General features: G+C 39.2%; 1 protein-coding gene across 1 annotated transcript; it reads left to right on the top strand.

Moving 5' to 3' along the window:
• Positions 1-14,196: 14,196 nt before the first annotated feature.
• On the top strand, positions 14,197-18,477 carry LOC104233953 (14-3-3 protein 7). Its single transcript, XM_009787422.2, has 7 exons — positions 14,197-14,452; positions 15,844-16,150; positions 16,400-16,487; positions 16,643-16,752; positions 17,185-17,330; positions 17,694-17,728; positions 18,283-18,477. Exons 1-7 carry the CDS (start codon positions 14,386-14,388, stop codon positions 18,286-18,288), a joined length of 759 nt encoding a protein of 252 aa, XP_009785724.1. The 5' UTR covers positions 14,197-14,385; the 3' UTR covers positions 18,289-18,477.
• The last annotated feature ends 1,058 nt before the right edge of the window (positions 18,478-19,535 follow it).

The following is a 19,535-nucleotide window of genomic DNA, read 5'->3' as shown; positions in this document are numbered from 1 at the left end:
TTCCTACGCCCTTCGATTCCGGTCCCTTTGTTGATGATAGCGCTGATACCAATATTACCTCATAAATTGCAAACATCTCTATGGCTACGGGTTGTTCTCCGTACACCATTTTGATTCCTTCCAGTGTTGGGAATTTCAAGACTTGATGAAGTGTTGAAGGCACTGCCCTCATATCATGAATCCAAGGTCTTCCGAGCAACGCATTGTATCTCATATCAACATCGATTACATGAAACTTCATTTCTTGGATAGTTCCGGCCACATTTACTAGCAAAATGATTTCCCTCTTTGTGGTTTCACTCGCCATGTTGAAACCATTAAGTACTCGAGCCGCAAGCACGACTTGACCCTAGAGGCCGAGTTGCTCTATGACCTTTGATCGAATAATATTTGCCGAGCTACCTGGATCAACTAACACACGTTTAACTTAAATTTTATTCATAAGAATAGATATTACTAGTGCGTCGTTGTGAGACTGTTCAATCCCCTCTGTATCCTCATCGTTGAAAGATAAGGTATCTTCTGGAAAGTAGTCCCGGGTACCCTTCTCCCTTGTGATTGTAACATTGGTGCATTTGAATGTCGGGCCTTGAGGAATATCGACCCAACCAACGATCATATGAATCACGTGCTACTGTTCCTCCTGTTCATTTTTCCTGTTTGCATGCTCTGAAGTGATTTTTAGCTCGGTTACTCAAGAACTCTCAAAGATGACCTTCGTTGAATAAACAAGCTACCTCCTCCCTTAGTTGTCTGCAGTCTTCGGTTTTGTGACCATGGGTTCCATGGTATTTGCACATTTGATTTGGGTTCCTTTGAGCAAGATCGGTCTGTAAGGGTCTGGGCCATCTAGTGTCCTTAATTCGATCGATGACGAATATAATGCCTGATGCATCGATGCTGAAGTTGTATTCTAACAGTCGAGGGGCTTCCCTGGATCCGGCATTCCTATCGAAACCGCTCTTGCTCATAAGTCCTCAGGAACTCTGTGTAACGACCCGACTGGTCGTTTTGAGCAATTATGCCCCGTTCGGCAGTTTGAGGTCTCGATTAGCTTCATAATATGTGTATTAACTTGTGTGCATGGTTGAATTCAGTTAACGGATGATTCAGAGCCAAATTGGAAGAAGGAAACTAGCTTTGGAAGCTTAAACAGTGAAAACTTGACCGGAGTTGGACTTTTGCGTAAACGATCCCGGAATGGGTCGTGGGTGATCTCAACAGCTTCGTATGGTGATTTTGGATTTAGGCGCGCGTCCGGATTCGGATTTGGAGGTCCGTAGGGTAATTTGAAGTGTTTTCGGCGAAAGTTGGAAAACTTGATGTTTGGAAAATGGAGAAGTTTGACCCATAGTTGACTTTTGTGATATCAGGTCAGAATACGACTCCGAGAGCTGGAACAGCTTCGTTATGTCATTTTTGACTTGTCTGCAAAATTTGGTGTCATACCGGGTTGAATTGATAGGTTTTGGCACGAGTTTTGGAAGTTAGAAGGTTTGAAAGTTCCTAAGTTCGATTCTTGGTGTGATTCGATGTTTCGGCGTTGTTTGATGTGATTTGAGACCTCGAGTGAGTCTGTGTTAGGTTATATAACTTGTTTATGTGTTTGGACGGGGTCCCGGGGGCCTCGGGTGTGTTCCGGGTGGGCTACGGGTCATTTTCCCTTGTTTTTTAACTGTTGTTTTCTGCTTCTGGTATTCTTTTTAGCGATCGTGAACAGCCTTTCGCGTTCGCGAAGCTTTGTTGCTGACCACCTGGAAATTCTTCTTTGTGTTCTCGTAACACTCCTCGCATTCGCGAAGCTCTGCTTTATCCCTCATCGCGTACGCGTCCCCCATCACACGTTCGTGTAGCTATGCAATTCCACTCTTCGCGTTCGCGTACTAATTCACGCGTTCGCGAAGAGAAATCACTGGGCCATAATATTTTCCTTTTTCGCGTTCGCGTGCGTGCTGTCACACTCGCGAAGCATATCTGGGTAGCCTTCATTTTTCTTCCTCGGGAACGCGATACTTCCTTCGCGTTCGCGATGCTTTAATATCTGGGCAGAATATAAGTTTCCCAAATCGAGGGTTAGGCCATTTTTAACATTTTTTGGAGTTCTAGAGCTCGGTTTTGGGCGATTCTTTGTGGGTTTTTCAAGCAAAACGATTGGGTAAGTGTTTTTCACCTAGAATTGATTATATTCCATGAATTTGTCTTTATTTTTATCATTTAATTGGTGATTTGGGTTGAGTAAAATATTGGTTTTTGAAGAAAATTCCTAAAATGAAAAATCATGATTTGAGGGACCAAATGGTATCGGAATTGGATAAATTTTGTATGGTTGAACTCATTTTGGAATGGGTGATCGGATTTTGTAAAATTTATCAGGTTTCGAGGTGCGGGACCGGGGGTCAACTTTTGGACCAATTTTTGGATTTTGTTAAAGATTGAGACTTTATGATCCGGAATAGTTTCTTATGTGTGTTATTTGTGCTTTGAAGTTAATTTGGTTAGATTTGAGCCGTCTGGAGGTCTTTTCACCCGAGAAGTGCATTTTAGAGTATCGGTTTGTCTTCTTTGAGGTAAGTATCTTGCCTAATCTTGTGTGGGAGACTTCCCCTTAGGATTGAGTCTTCTTTGCTAATTGTAGCCCGTGCATGCAAGGTGACGAGTGTGTGCTCAGACTTATTTGTGGGAAATATGCTCTAGGGTTCTTAGGTCCTTATGTTCAATATGTGGAGAGTATTCCGTTATGATTGGGTTTAATAATTGCTTAAATTATCTCTATATGCTCCATATGATGTTGCTAGCCTTCCTCGAATTCCTACATGTTGCATTGACCCTTAATTGCCTTAATTGAAGTGATTTGTCTTCCTTATTGTTTTGATACATCTTGATTTTGAGTTCCTCTATGACTGCGTGCAAATAGGTTACATGTCCAATTATTGCGGTTACCGGTGTAGTTATCACGTGCTTATTATGTCTTGTTGTTTAATTGAGGTTTCATTGTGAAGTTAATTATCGGTACAAATTTGGTTATAGTTGATTCCTTGCCGGGACATATTTAATCCTTACTGTTGACTCCCTTTCCGGGTTATGGTTGTTTCCTTATTATTCCCTTGCCGTGATATTGTTGTTTCCTTATTATTCCCTTGCCGTGATATTGTTGTTTCCTTATTATTCCCTTGCCGAGATTCTTTCGTGATTGGTGTTGAATTGTATATTGGGATCGGGTTGCACACCGCAATAATATTATATGGATCGGGTTGCACGCCGCAACAATATTATGTGGATCGGGTTGAACGCTGCAATAATATTAAATGGATCGGGTTGCACGCCGCAATAATATTAAATGGATCGGGTTGCACGCCGCAACAGTATTAAATGGATCGGGTTGCACGCCGCAAAAATATTAAATGGATCGGGTTGCACGCCGCAATATCATTATATGATTTGGATTAGGTTGCACGCCGCAACAATATTATATGGATCGGGTTGCACGCCGAACCAATATCATATGATTTGGATCGGGTTGCACGTTGCAATAGTACTATATGATTGGGGTCGGGTTGCACGCCGCAACAAGAAAGAATAAAAGTGAATATTGACTCTTATGGTGAGAACGGGAGTAAAAGCACGAAGGGTGGTGCTGTGCACTTTCTGCTGTTGTGTTTATTGGTTGTTATCAATTCAAATGTTTAAACTGTTTAATTCCTTTATTGTTGTGATCCTTTGTGTTAGAACCCACAATGTTTTCAATACCTCACCGTATTTATATATATTTATTTATACGTTCCAATACTGCAAACTTCAATAATTGTTACATCCTTAATTCAATTAGTTTCTCAATTACATTCCCTTAAACCGTCTGAGGTTGTAGTTTTCTTAAAAAGAAATTTCTACTAAGTTTTAAGTTATCAACTCCCCTGTTAAAGGTAATAATTCTTCCAATGTTGTATTTTAAATTGAAAAGGGTACTTCCTTACTCGAATGATTTCTAAAAACATAACTTCATCTTTTCTCGCCAATTTTCCAAACTTATTTAGAAATTGAAACTTAATTTATATTATGTATATAAGAATTCTTGAACATCTTAAGCGCATCTGTAAGGACATTTTATATTGTATATCATGTGGATTTTGTTGTTAAGAGTGAAATGGAAAATATGTGGGCACGAGGTGCCACATGTGCTGAAAGTTCGAAAGTTGAGATTATGATATGAGAAATCGAGGATTGAAATGGTCGGGATGGTGTATTAAACATGATGTGATTGATTGAGTTGACATTGTTTTTCTTAAATTGGATAAATTCTTACTTTTCTCCGTCTCTGTTACGTTAGTGTTGAATTGTTTGGGTTATCTGATTTACTGGGTTTCTGTTTGTTACTATCCGTGTTCTCCCTTTATTGATTATACTGTTTGTACTTGGATTTTCTCTCTGCGGTTGATATTACTTCGTTATCTTTATCTTGATGTTTTATTATCATATCCTGTTCATTTCATTTGACCAGTAGGTGTCCTGACTGTTCCTCGTTACTACCCCACCGAGGTTAGTCTTGATACTTACTAAGCATCGCCGTGGTGTGCTCATACTACACTTCTGTACATCTTTGTGTACAGATCCAAGTATTGATCGATAGTAGATGTGCAGGTAGTCGCGGTGGAGACTCACGGTAACCTGTTGCTGCGTTCGTAGGCCTTAGAGTCACCTTCGTTTGTATTTACGTTCCATTGATTCCTTCTCGTTCTGGAACAGTATTGTATTTATTCTGCATAATTACTCTTAGAAAGGCTTATGACTTGTACCACCGGTTTTGGGAATTGTGATTTATTGAAAGTTATTTAATTTAAAGTTATAAATATTAATGTTATTTCTGTAAATATTAGGCTTACCTAGTTTAGAGACTACGTGCCATCACGACTCCTTCGGAGGGATTTTGGGTCGTGACAAGTTGGTATCAGAGCTCTAGGTTCATGGGTGCTACGAGTCATAAATAGGTTTAGTAGAGTCATGCAGATTGGTACAGAGACGTCTGTACTTATCTTCGAGAGACTACAGAACTGTTAGGAAATTCCACTTCTTTCATTCCCTATCGTGCGATATTAATTCAGCTCGAAGTACCTGACTTATGTCCCTCTACATCCACTCGTGTATAATATTACACTCTCAGCGTTCGCTATGCGCTAGTGGTTCGTGATGCTACAGAGAGGCTACAAAGGAGTCAGGGATGCTCAGGCATTGCCTCGACGTGTTGTCCAGACTGAAGATACAGAGGCATTGAGAGACTATTCTGTTGTTCGTATGGAGGCGCAACGGTTTCCGGCACTTGCTTGACGATTGCGGGCTGGGAAGGTTTAATTGGTCGACTAGTCATCGTGATTGTGGCAAGGCCACAAAGTGGGTGTTGATTGGGAATAGTTGGTGGTATTGGAGTACCTTGTGATTTGTGTTGTACGAGCTTTGAAGGTTAGTTTTGCGGATCGTCAAACTTTGTTTTCTATGATTTTGCGCCAAGTGGAGGAGTCCAATAGCGGCATTCAGATTGCGGAGTCAGATTTGTATCAATCTTAGCCTGAGGTATGCGTATATATGGTATTGGTAGATTCCCGGATTTGGGGTATGACCAGGGTCTGAGATCTCGCACGGGATGATGTTGGGGCTTACAATATTGCTACGTCAATAATGGATATGCATATAAGCATCAAGGGGAGTTGGAGGAACAACTTCAGATTCACAAGAGGTCTATTCAGCGTGGGCATCGTGGTTGCAGCAGAACGGGGTGCTTCAGAGGTAATGTAGTGGTCTATGAGTTTCTTGCTACGTAGTTCATGCTAGAGTCATCTGTATGTGGGGCTTTGATGGGAGTTATTGTATATCAACTATTTGAAGGAATGAGTCAGTTTAGCAGTGTTGGGTCGACATAGCCATGGAAGTAAATGATCCTTTTGAATGGGAATTCACTACTAGCAATTGTGGCAGCATTCTTGGATTGGGCGGTTTGTGTGACTCGGTTGAGTTGATGCAGTCCTGATGGTTTGGTTGTGTGCGTGCGGACCTCAGAGGGTTCTCGATGGTTTGATTACGGCTTGAGTTGGATATCTACTATGGGCATAAGGAATATGTGGTACATTGCGATTTCTCCCGAATCGGTATCTGAAATTAATAGAGCGTTGGCATTGTTGGCTATCATATGTGAAGAGTGTGCATTTTTGGAAAGGACCCTGAGTTTTGGTTTGCAGTGCGTGGCTGGTGGCAGGGTGATTGCTGGGTTTTGAGGCTTTCGAGGTTCATATTTTGTTACGCAATTAGAAACTCTATATGAGTGCTTCAGCAGAATGATAGGGTGTAAGTGATATATCAACCATTTGATTGCGTAGTGGAGTTAGAGTATGGAAATTTTAGTATTCCTGAGGTTTTGGGGCTAGATGCCCTCATATGTGAATTATTTCTTGTTTGCGGATTGTGGAGAAACGTTGAGGATGAGATAGTTAATAGCATGCATGATTGATAGGTTGCTGTGGATTTTTGGAAAGGATATTTACCTATTTGGAGGTAATCGGGATTTGGTTGTGGGCTATTTGGGGGATCAGCGAGAATATGTATGTCGTGTCAGAGCAAATTCGTGTGCCTCTATGAGAATGTCATTTTGGTTATGTGATCAGGTAGGAGGGATATTATATGTGCCCCTAGACTATGATATGTGCTACTCTTGTATGCTGTGTTAGGCAGTGAGGTTGTATGATTATTTCCCCCGCAGGTAGTAATTCTGTTCAGGCCTTATGGCGATGCAGGCAAGATAGCCCTCGTGATGTTGATTTACTTATTGCACCTTTGCTTCTTTCATGTTTTAACACTTTCATTTATTTTCCCACAGTTTTATTTGTGCACTTTGTTGTACTTGATATCAGTATTCATATGTTCAGTGAACTTGAGCATTTTGGCTTGATGAGTATTTGGGAGCGGGCTGCACGCCGCAGCGGATGTTATGTTGGATGCCCTTTCCTTATGTTCATTTGGTGTTGTGTTTTCACTCTGTGGGACGATTTGATGAAGAACTACACTTTTATTGTTACACATGTTGTGCTCATTAGATAATTCTTATACTTTTCTTTTCTTTTCTTGTGCTACATAATTGAGTTATTATTGGTTTGGTGTACGAATTGTGTAATGTGAGAATCTGTGTGGTTCCGTGATGAGTTGTCAGTTATGTTGCTTGTATTGGCTGAGATGAGGTTCTTAGACCTGAGGTTAGTACTATGGTATCGGGGATGAGGAGTGTTTGGAAATATGAGGGTGCTTCTGCTAAGATTTGGGTGATGTCCCTTGGCGGGCGAGGGAGCTTCCTGACTTGTTGTTTTCATGGGCGGATATGAGTTCCTGCATGTTTCTTTATCATGAGCAGTGATGTGGAGGTCCAGAATAAGGTTATATTCAATGTGAGGTGTGTTGCCGGCATCAGGGGTGTTATTTGAACAACTATGGTGGTCGGAGGTTATTGCTTCGGGCATTGAGTTGTGTGGAGCATCATGTGATTGTATTCGGGATTGGAATTTTTTGCTCGATTCAGCTTGTTTGGGTGTGTTCAGTGTGATGATGTAGAATTCGGGTCCTATGATGAATTTCAGATGTTGAGGTTTGGGTTCTTTTCCAAGGTTATGGACTAAGTAGGAGATGAGACCTTCAGTTAAGTGGTGTTGTCATTTCTTTATAGGTTGGATGATGGGGAAACACCCCCATGTGTATGGATAGTGAGCTCATGCAGTGGTTCAATGGTTTGGAACGACTCTAGGCACGTTCGAGGACGAACGTATGTTTAAGTGGAGGAGGATGTAACGACCCAACTGGTCGTTTTGAGAAATTGTGCCTGATTCGGTAGTTTGAGGTCTCGAGCAGCTTCATAATATGTGTATTGACTTGCGTGCATGATTGAATTCAGTTAACAGATGATTCAGAGTCAAATTGGAAGAAGGAAACTAGCTTTGGAAGCTTAAACAGTGAAAACTTGATCGGAGTTGGACTTTTGAGTAAACGGTCCCGGAATGGGTCGTGGGTGATCTCAATAGCTTTGTATGGTGATTTTGGACTTAGGAACGCGTCCGGATTCGGATTTGGAGGTCCGTAGGGTAATTTGAGGTGTTTCGGCGAAAGTTGGAAAAGTTGAAGTTTGGAAAATGGAGAAATTTGACCCATAGTTGACTTTTGTGATATCGGGGTCGGAATGCGACTTCGTGCATTAGAATAGATCCATTATGTCATTTTGGACTTGTCTGCAAAATTTGGCGTCATTCCGGGTTGAATTGATATGTTTTAGCACGAGTTTTGGAAGTTAGAAGGTTTGAAAGATCCTAAGTTCGATTCTTGGTGTGATTCGATGTTTCGGCGTTGTTGATGTGATTTGAGACCTCGATCAAGTCCGTGTTAGTTTATGTGACTTATTTGTGCGTTTGGACGGGGTTCCGGGGGTCTCGGGGGTCTCAGGTGTGTTCCGGATGGGCTACGGGTCATTTTCCCTTGTTTTTGAACTGCTGTTTTCTGCTTCTAGTATCCTCTTTCGCGATCGTGAACAGCCTTTCGCGTTCTCAAAGCTTTGTTGCTGACCACCTGGAAATTCTTCTTCACGTTTGCGCAACACTCCTTGCGTTCGCGAAGCTCTGCTTTATCCCTCATCGCGTCCGCGTCCCCCATCACGCGTTCGCGTAGCTATGCAATTCCACTCTTCGCGTTCGCGTACTAATTCACGTGTTCGCGAAGAGCAATCTCTGGGCCATAATATTTTCCTTCTTCGCGTTCGCGTGCGTGTTGTCTCGTTCGCGAAGCACATCTGGGTAGCCTTCATTTTTCTTCCTCGCGAACGCGATACTTCCTCTGCGTTCGCGATGCTTTAATATCTGGGCAGAATATAAGTTTTTCAAATCGAGGGTTAGGCCATTTTTAACATTTTTTAGAGTTCTAGAGCTCGATTTTGGGCGATTCTTTGTGGGTTTTTCAAGCAAAACGATTGGGTAAATGTTCTTCACCTAGAATTAATTATATTCCATGAATTTGTCTTTATTTTTATCATTTAATTGGTGATTTGGGTTGAGTAAAATGTTGGTTTTTGAAGAAAATTCCTAAAATGAAAAATCATGATTTAAGGGACCAAATGGTATCGAAATTGGATAAATTTTGTATGGTTGAACTCATTTTGGAATGGGTGATCGGATTTTGTAAAATTTGTCGGGTTTCAAGGTGCGGGCCCGGGGGTCAACTTTTGGACCAATTTTTGGATTTTGTTAAAGATTGAGATTTTATGATCCGGAATAGTTTCTTATGTGTTTTATTTGTGCTTTGAAGTTAATTTAGTTAGTTTGAGCCGTCCGGAGGTCTTTTACCCGAGAAGTGCATTTTAGAGTATCGGTTTGTCAACTTTGAGGTAAGTATCTTGGCTAACCTTGTGTGGGGGGCTTCCTCTTAGGATTGAGTCTTCTTTGCTAATTGTAGCCCGTGCATGCGAGGTGACGAGTGTGTGCTCGGACTTATTTGTGGAAAGCATGCTCTAGGGTTCTTAGATCCTTATGTTCAATATGTGGAGAGTATTCCGTTATGATTGGGTTTAATAATTGCTTAAATTGTCTCTATATGCTCCATATGATGTTGTTAGCCTTCTTCGAATTCCTACGTGTTGCATTGACCCTTAATTGCCTTAATTGAAGTGATTTGCCTTCCTTATTGTTTTGATACTTCTTGATTTTGAGTTCTTCTATGACTTCATGCAAATAGGTTACATGTCCAATTGTTGTGGTTACCGGTGTAGTCATCACGTGCTTATTATATCTTGTTGTTTAGTTGAGGTTTTATTGTGAAGTTAATTATCGGTACAAATTTGGTTATAGCTGATTCCCTTGCCGGGACATATTTAATCCTTACTGTTGACTCCCTTTCCGGGATATGGTTGTTTCCTTATTATTCCCTTGCCGGGATATTGTTGTTTTCTTATTATTCCCTTGTCGGGATTCTTTCGTGATTGGTGTTGATTTGTATATTGGGATCGGGTTGCGCGCCGCAACAATATTATATGGATCGGGTTGCACGCCGCAACAATATTATGTGGAACGGGTTGCACGCCACAATAATATTATGTGGATCGAGTTGCATGCCGCAATAATATTAAATGGATCGGGTTGCACGCAACAACAATATTAAATGGATCGAGTTGCACGCCGCAATATCATTATATGATTTGGATCGGGTTGCACGCCGTAACAATATTATATGGATTGGGTTGCACGCCGCAACAATATCATATGATTTGGATCGGGTTGCACGACGCAATAGTACTATATGATTGGGGTCGGGTTGCACGCCGCAACAAGAAAGAATAAAAGTGAATATTGACTCTTATGGTGAGAACGAGAGTAAAAGCACGAAGGGTGGTGCTGTGCACTTTCTGCTGTTGTGTTTATTGGTTGTTATCAATTCAAATGTTTAAACTGTTTAATTCCTTTATTGTTGTGATCCTTTGTGTTAGAACCCACAATGTTTTCAATACCTCACCGTATTTATATATATTTATTTATACGTTCCAATACTGCAAACTTCAATAATTGTTACATCCTTAATTCAATTAGTTTCTCAATTACATTCCCTTAAACCGTCTGAGGTTGTATTTTTCTTAAAAAGAAATTTCTACTAAGTTTTAAGTTATCAACTCCCCTGTTAAAGGTAATAATTCTTCCAATGTTGTATTTTAAATTGAAAAGGGTACCTCCTTACTCGAATGATTTCTAAAAACATAACTTCATCTTTTCTCGCCAATTTTCCAAACTTATTTAGAAATTGAAACTTAATTTATATTATGTATATAGGAATTCTTGAACATCTTAAGCACATTTTGTAAGGACATTTTATATTGTATATCATGTAGATTTTGTTGTTAAGAGTGAAATGGAAAATATGTGGGCACGAGGTGCCACATGTGCTGAAAGTTCGAAAGTTTAGATTATGATATGAGAAATCGTGGATTGAAATGGCCGGGATGGTGTATTAAACATGATGTGATTGATTGTGTTGACATTTTTTTTCTTAAATTGGATACATTCTTACTTTTCTCCGTCTCTGTTATGTTAATATTGAATTGCTTGGGTTATCTGATTTACTGGGTTTCCGTTTGTTACTATTCGTGTTCTCCCTTTATTGATTATACTGTTTGTACTTGAATTTTTTCTCCGCGGTTGATATTACTTCGTTATCTTTATCTTGATGTTTTATTATCATATCCTGTTCATTTCATTTGACCAGTAGGTGTCCTGACTGTTCCTCGTCACTACCCCACCAAGGTTAGTCTTGATACTTACTGGGCACTGCCGTGGTGTGCTCATACTACACTTCTGTACATTTTTATGTATAGATCCAGGTAGTGATCGATAGTAGCTATGCGGGTCATCGCGGTGGAGACTCACGGTAACTTGTTGCTGCGTTCGCAGGCCTCGAAATCACATTTGTTTGTATTTACGTTCCATTGATTCCTTCTCGTTCTGGAACAGTGTTGTATTTATTCTGCATAATTACTATTAGAAAGGCTTATGACTTGTACCATCGGTTTTGGGAATTGTGATTTATTGAAAGTTATTTAATTTAAAGTTAGTAAATATTAATGTTATTTCTGTAAATGTTAGGCTTACCTAGTTTAGAGACTAGGTGCCATCATGACTGATTCGGAAGGATTTTGGGTCGTGACACTCTGTCCCTGATCATTTCTTCTATCATTCTGTACGGGGGTTGCATACGGGCCCGTTATTTCTCCGATCTCCACTGTATGGCTGGTACTTATATCTATTTGACCGTGGTTCCCGATCGACATCCCTTTTAACTCTGTCCACGGACCTGTTGGGATTAATCGAACCAACTGGAGTTCCCAATTGATCATCTTCGATCCTAATCTTTGACTGATACCAATTGTGTACATCGACCCAAGTGATAGTTGGATATTCGATTAAATTTTTCTTTAACTGTTGTGAAGCTATGGAGCTCCGAGTGTTGAGACCTTGTGTAAAAGCTTGAACAACCCAGTCGTCGATGACTGGAGGCAAATCCATTCGTTCCGTTTGGTACCGAGATACGAATTCCCTGAGCATCTCGTTATCCTTTTGTCTTACTTTGAAGAGGTCCGATTTCCTTGTTGCAACTTTAATGGCTCCGGCATGGGCTTTTACAAAAGAATCTGCGAGTATAGCAAACAAATCAATAGAGTTGGGTGGTAAGTTATGATACCATATCATGACACCTTTCGATAAAGTTTTTCCAAATTTCTTCAATAGAACGGATTCAATCTCGTCATCTTTTAAGTCATTTCCCTTTATTCCGCATGTGTACGAAGTGATGTGCTCATTAGGATCGGTGGTCCCATTGTATTTGGGGATGTCTAGCATACGAAATTTCTTAGGAATGGGTTTCAGAGCCGCACTTTGAGGGAGAGGATTCTGCACGAACTTCTTCGAATCCAAACCCTTTAGGATCGGAGGTGCCCCCGATATTTGGTCAAACCGTGAGTTGTATGTTTCCACCTTTTTTGTCATTAGCCTCGATTTTCTTTTCACCTGATTCTATTCGTTTAATGAGATCTTCAAGCATCTTCATAATGGCGGGGTCAATCCCCGATTCATTAGTATTCAATTTCTTCGGTACATGCTCAACTCTATGAACAACCTCTTGTGATGTTTCGAGCTCAATTCTGGTTGATGCTCGATTCTGATTTTGGAGTTGTGCTATCGTAGCTTGTTGAGTCTACAACATTTCGAATATTACTCGAAGACTAATTCCGCCTTCTTCACCGCTCTGTGCGTTCTGATCGGTCGCTCGGGCATTTCTACGGACACTATTTCCAGGGTCGACGCCCAGATTTGCATTTAGGGTGACATGCGAGCTGACATCAAGGGGGTCTGCGATAGGTACTCCCTCATGGTCAACTAGAGGCACTTCGACCCTGAGGCGTCTACATTGTCGTTTTCTCCATGGAAACCGAGGCCGTCAACGGCGTGAGTGGGTACTGCTTGCGAGTTGGACATATGACCCTGAAATAAAAAATACTCACAAGAACAAGCGTAAAGTAGTGTGTGTTACGGAAATTAATACCAGGCAATCACTATTATCCTTAGCCCCACGGTGAGCGCCAAACTGTTTACCCTAAAAACTGGATAACAATTAAACTTATAATGTGGTTTTAAGGATACATGATTTTTACCTTATACCAATTGATAAATATAAAGATTAGTAATTGAAATTGACAATAAAATAAGGCAAACCAGTGTCACAACGTAATTAAGCTCTCGAGCTCGGATACCCTCGAACTGGTTAATACAAGAAGAGTAAAAAATATGATAAGCTGATGAGCAAGAGAATGTAAATTAAAGAGAGAATATTATATTGCTTTGATCTGCGTGACTGTGAGGTGTTTACAAATGATGGGGATTCCTCTTTTTATAGTAGTAGAATCCTAATTATGGTATAACTCTAATAACAGAAATAAATCCCATGATTAGTCTAAACAACCGCCCTTGATTTGATCTGTTCCGGGATTTCCGCCGTGACTTCAGCCGGTTACGGATATCTCGCCTTTCCGTTATTACGCTTCGTTCGAAGTTTGTTATATATGGTCTCGACCGTTGTTGACCTCGATCTTGACGAGCACCCCGATTCTCGACCTCGATACCTTATCTTCGTGTTCTAACCTAATCCATTACGAGACTGACCCTCGACGTGATTCCCTGGTCTCAATTAAATGGCACAATCGGGCAAGCCATATTTTAACCGTATACAACAGAATTTTCAAGTGCATTGATAGATAATTCTTAATAAAAAGTAGTAGTAAGTAAGTCATTATAACAAGTTAAATTGTATAAACAATATAAAATTTTATTTATTAATTTACAAGTATAACATAATTTGTTTTTTTATGGAGTAAGTTCTTAAAATAAATTGCCTTAAAATATTATAATGTCCGACAATGTTGAAAGCAGTTACAGTAAAATCTTAGTCACTCCGACACCCATGTGACCGACAGCTTCCTGTTAAGCGTCATCTTCTGCAGACTCCATCCAACGGCTGACATTTCCTCTAACCTCGTAATCGACGGTCTAGATTCACCGCCGGCGATAGGCGGAAAGGCAGATTTAACCGCCCACTGTTCCCACTATAACCAGTATAAGCACATCCCCTTGAAAGCAGTTACCAAATGCCGCACATATTAAAAAAAAATAAAAAATAGGCAGCTTTAGTTTAATCATTTTCTTGCTAAACAAATACTATATAGTATATACTAAAAAGAAAAAGAAAAACGAGTATAAGAAATGTAAAAGTCTTCATATATACTAGAATCATATAATTCAAAGGAAATACCGAGAGAGAGAGAGAGAGAGCAGAGAAATGGAGAAGGAAAGAGAGAAACAGGTTTACTTGGCTAGGCTGGCTGAGCAAGCTGAGAGATATGATGGTATTCATTTTAAATTGTTTGATTTTTTTTATGCTGATGAAGTTGTGTGTTTGTTTGTGTATGTGAGTAGATGTTTAGTGTCAGTTCTCTGCTTTTGATTTGATGTTTAAGGAGGGTGAAAATTGAAATCTTTTTGGTTGCAAAATCTTGAGTGAAATACTGGGTATTCTCTGTTTTTCTTCTTTTGAGTTTTCTTAAAGTTGTCAATATTTTTGTTCATTTGCTTCACTTCTCTCCTTTTTTTGCGTTTGAGGAGGGTTTCATTAATCTTTATTTGCAAAATCTTGAGAGAAATACTGGGTGTTCTTTTGTTTTTGTCTCTGGATTTTGTGCTTTTGAGTTTTCCTAAAGTTGTGCACCTTTTTTTTGGTTCAATTTGCTTTGTTCTCACTCTTTACACGCTTTTAACACGAGGTTGTTGATTGTGGTGCTGATTTCTGCCCTTTAGTTTGTAATGTATAATCCAGTATCTTTTCTCTTTAATTCCTATTATTTTCTTTTAATTTCACATTTTTTTAACAAATTAGACTGGAAATGGCCTTGAATAGTTCTTGACGTTCTATTATAGATGGGGTTTTATACTTCATGAAGACTGAATTAAGAAGGTTTAAATTTCTACCAGAATTGTTGTCTCTAAGAGTACTGGTTACTTCTTATGTTCAATTAAGAGAGCTTTTACCTAGGTGTGGCGAACATGAAAACTAGTGGTCAAAGATTTGGCTTTTATTTGAGAATGAATCTGGATAAGAAGTTTGTCTATTTAATTTGTTTTCTAGTTTTTTTTTTGTTTTTATTTTTTTTTATTTTTTTTATTTTTTACATAGTAAGGCATGTTTTGTGTGTAGCTATAGGTGGAATATACCATCAAAGCTTTTTGAATCCATATTTCGACCCAAGAAAAAAAAGCTAAGTTCTTGCATTACACTTTCACCACATCTTGTGATGGATATAAGGCAACGTAACAGAAATCAAAGTTTTAAGGTACATGATGTCAATGTTGAAATGTGAAAGCCTTTCTGATTATGGTCTAGGATAAGGTAAAGTGCAGAGGCCAGAGGAATGTAGAGTCATTTGAGCATAGAAGGTAGAGTTTTGGCTTGATCATGCTGGTCTAAGTCTATCTTACAGAATCTTTCTTAATAGAGGAGAAAGAGGTGGGAGATAGAGCTATTACGTTTAGAGGCCAAGAGTGCGAATGATAGAAGATTAGAAAGTTTGAAGTTTTCCAATTCATCATAAAAAAGCTACTGAGCTTACAGGCAAAGAATGCAAATGAGAGAAGACTTGTAGCTTTCCAATTCATGCTAATCTCATGCCATCTTTCATTTACTTTTTGATTTCTTCAAAGTTCTGATATTTATGCTTCTGTGCACTCTCTGCTTTTTGTCCAGAAATGGTAGAAGCAATGAAGACGGTTGCTAAGATGGATGTTGAACTGACTGTTGAGGAGAGGAATTTGGTGTCAGTTGGGTATAAGAATGTTATTGGAGCAAGAAGGGCTTCATGGCGGATATTGTCTTCAATCGAACAAAAGGAGGAGAGTAAGGGTCATGACCAGAATGTTAAGAGAATAAAGACTTACCAACAGAGGGTTGAAGATGAGCTTACAAAAATATGCATTGACATTTTGTCGGTGATTGATGAGCACCTTGTTCCTTCTTCCACTACCGGAGAATCTACTGTCTTCTACTATAAGATGTGAGTTGCTGATTTTTTCACTTGCTTTCTTTTCTTAAGTTGCCTCTAAACCCCCCCCCCCCTCCCCCCCATTTTTTCTTTTCTTTTGTCTGTGCGTCGCTCATTGATGTTTGTGATGGAGTTGAAAAGATATTTGCTTTCCATGTGATCGCTTATAAACTTATTTAACTTTTTTGTCTTTCTTTTGCTTTTGTCCCCAAAAATTGATTGCTGAAATTACAAGTTTACATCCTTTTACTTCATCTCCAGGAAGGGAGATTACTATCGCTATTTAGCAGAGTTCAAATCAGGGGATGATCGTAAAGAGGCAGCTGATCAGTCACTTAAAGCTTATGAGGTTTCTTTTGTTCCACGCTATCTTATTTGGCTCAATATTCTTCTATGTCTAGCTGCAGCATTTGTTTCCTTGTTGTTTATGATTACAAATTATTTTTTTATTTTATTTAGTTGTTTGTCTTCTTCTTAATTAAGCTTATTGCTCTATTTTTGTAGGCTGCTACTGCCACAGCTAGCGCAGATCTTGCTCCTACTCACCCAATTAGACTTGGACTTGCATTGAACTTCTCAGTCTTCTACTATGAGATTCTGAATTCACCCGAGAGGTTAGACAACCTTCTGAACAGAAAATCTATAAATGTTATGAATAGAGAGAAGCTGTTAACTTACTGTTGGTGTTCATTTATATCCCCTTGTTCCTCATTCCGTCTCATAATGAAGCTAGCTTTTGAAAAGGGTTTTCTCATTAAATTTTGACATTGTGAATCAGTAACCTTTTGAGGATATTGAGCTGCAGCACTTTCAAATAAAAGTATAGATAGAGTTTAAGAGCGAGGAAGAGGTAGTCTAGTGTAAAGAGTGTCAACCGATATTACTGGTAATCTACGAGTATTTTGACCTTTCTTCTTTATATTTGCACATGCGATCATGCCTTGGCAAGGTGATTTAACTTGTAATCTGCTTTTATTGTGATACTTCTCATAACTTATTTCATTTCCCTCTTTTATCTTCTTATAAAAAAATCCACCTCATACCAGGGCATGCCACTTGGCCAAGCAAGCATTTGATGAAGCTATTGCGGAACTTGATAGCCTTAGTGAAGAATCCTACAAGGACAGCACCCTTATCATGCAGCTCCTAAGGGATAATCTCACTTTGTGGACCTCAGACCTTGAAGAGGGAGGTATGTCTAATGGAATGCTTCAATCTTTTCTAAGTTAATTCCCTTCATTATGATTCGATGATGATTATGCACTAGATTTAAATGCCTGTTGCATTTGGAAAATAGGGGAGAACCTGTTGCTTTGGCAATTAATATTAGCTTCTCTTATGCTACCTGGATCCATGAGTTATGTTCTAGAATTCAATATATTGATTCGACTTAAAGGGATATATGATGATGGAATAAACAAAATGAGTGCTCCTTTTGAATCTTCATCAACAAATACGATTTATTGACTCATCCTTTTCCAGAACAAATTAAACATAAAGATGTAAAAGATTTACCTGATATGAAAACGATGTTGACCTGTGATTATTTTTACAGGTGAACATTCTAAGGGTGATGAGCGTCAAGGGGAGGTATGATTTCTAACAGTTAACTTAATATCTCTCTTATATCTGGTTTTCGAAGCTTTTCCATGTGGAGATGTTTACTACTTGTGTAGTAACTATTTGGTCATGGGAGTAACTCTAATTAGTAGTAGAATTCTCAGCCCAGTGAGGTTCCAAGGTCAAAATGCGGAATCGTGACTTCTTAGTTGTGATATGTACAATTGTGTATTTTTTGGCTGTAATTTTGCATAGGCTTTCAGGCATAAAGCATAACACAGAACCAACTGAGTACTGGAAATATGTAGGATTCTTTAAAATGTCTTTAACAATGTGATCTTCATGAAAGTATTTTACATTTTTTTGGGCTAAAATACTCCAGTTACCATTAGGTCTTTGTTACTCGGACTCTCCAAAAATGTCTACGGGTGCGTGTCGGATCCTCCATAAGTAATGCATTTTTGGAGGATCAGACACGGGTGCGACAACTTTTTGGAGAGTCCGCGTAGCATAGCATTAGATAGTGGGGACAGTTGAAGCCTGCCATGTCACATTAATCACCCCTTGTTTCTGTCTATTTGCAGAACTAGCTGAAGTATAATAGGAGACAAATCTTTGTGATGCTGGCTGGTCGGAGACATGTCAAGCTTGTGGAAAATCTTGGTTTTCATATAATGTTCAGAGATTCATGCCTATTGGCTTGTATTTCATCCTGCATACACAAACATTCCCAGAGTACTTTTCATTTTCAGTTAAAAATTGATTCTCCTTTTGCATGATGTGCAGTCCTATTAGGAATACAACCTACATTTAGAGGTGTCAAATGGGGGCAGGTTGGATCTAATGAACAAATGGGTTATGACCCGATCAGTCGAACATTGGCTCCAGTCAAAATAAGTTGGGTCAAGATGGGTCAATAACCAGTTATGACTAAACTCACCTAACATGAATCAATTTCTTCTCATTTTCTTATTTCTGCTTCTTTCTTGAAAAATAATCGAGTACTAAAATATTTTCTTAAATTGTTAGTTTAAGTTCGTAGAAATTTACATAAATTTCTATATTGAATTGTTGGATAATATTGACCCAATATATTGAATTTACATAATCGAATTTTTTACATGTGAACTTCCAGCATGTTGTTAGAAGTTCATATATAGGTGCTCCAATCTCCAATATATAACTTTTTGTGTTGCAGCAAAATAGTGGCTATTTTTTAATTACCACTTCGAAAACTGGTTAACCCATACTAGTTTAACAATTTAAACTTGGGCAGGCTGGACGGGTTAATAAAACCGGTTGATTTTGCCCCTTCTAGCTACATTTATTGTTAGATCCCGGAAAACTTCACTATGTAATTTAAGGTTTTGTGGTGTCAAGGCAGGTTAATACATTGTATTTTCGGAGTTTTGGGTTGAACAATGCGTTGGAGAGTTGAAATTTTTCGTCACGGCTATATCAGACTTTAGCCAGGCTGGCCCAGGCTTTAGGCTGGCGAGGCTAGGCTAAAGCCAGGCTGGACCAAGCTTTAGGCCGGCGACACCAAGCCTGTAGCCCGGTCCGAAAATTTTGGACTATCCATTTTTTTTTTATCTTAATAACCCGATCCAACTTCGTTAAATACGCGCAATGGGTCATTTTTGAGCAAAAATTTGATGCTTTAGAGTGAGAGAGGGAGCCCTAGAGTGAGGGTGATCTTCATTAAAGCATTCTTCAATTCTTACACAAATCTTTGAAGATTAAGAAAGAAAAACACACTAGATCTTCATTCTTGAGGTAAGATTCTACACCCTAACCCTTAATTTCGAATTTTAGCTAAAGATGGGTAACTATCAAG

The sequence above is a fragment of the Nicotiana sylvestris genome, chromosome 4 (genome assembly GCF_000393655.2).
Source record: "Nicotiana sylvestris chromosome 4, ASM39365v2, whole genome shotgun sequence".
Lineage (NCBI taxonomy): Eukaryota > Viridiplantae > Streptophyta > Magnoliopsida > Solanales > Solanaceae > Nicotiana > Nicotiana sylvestris.
Note: the sequence above shows the minus strand (reverse complement) of the source record. Positions and strands in the feature narration are given on the sequence as shown.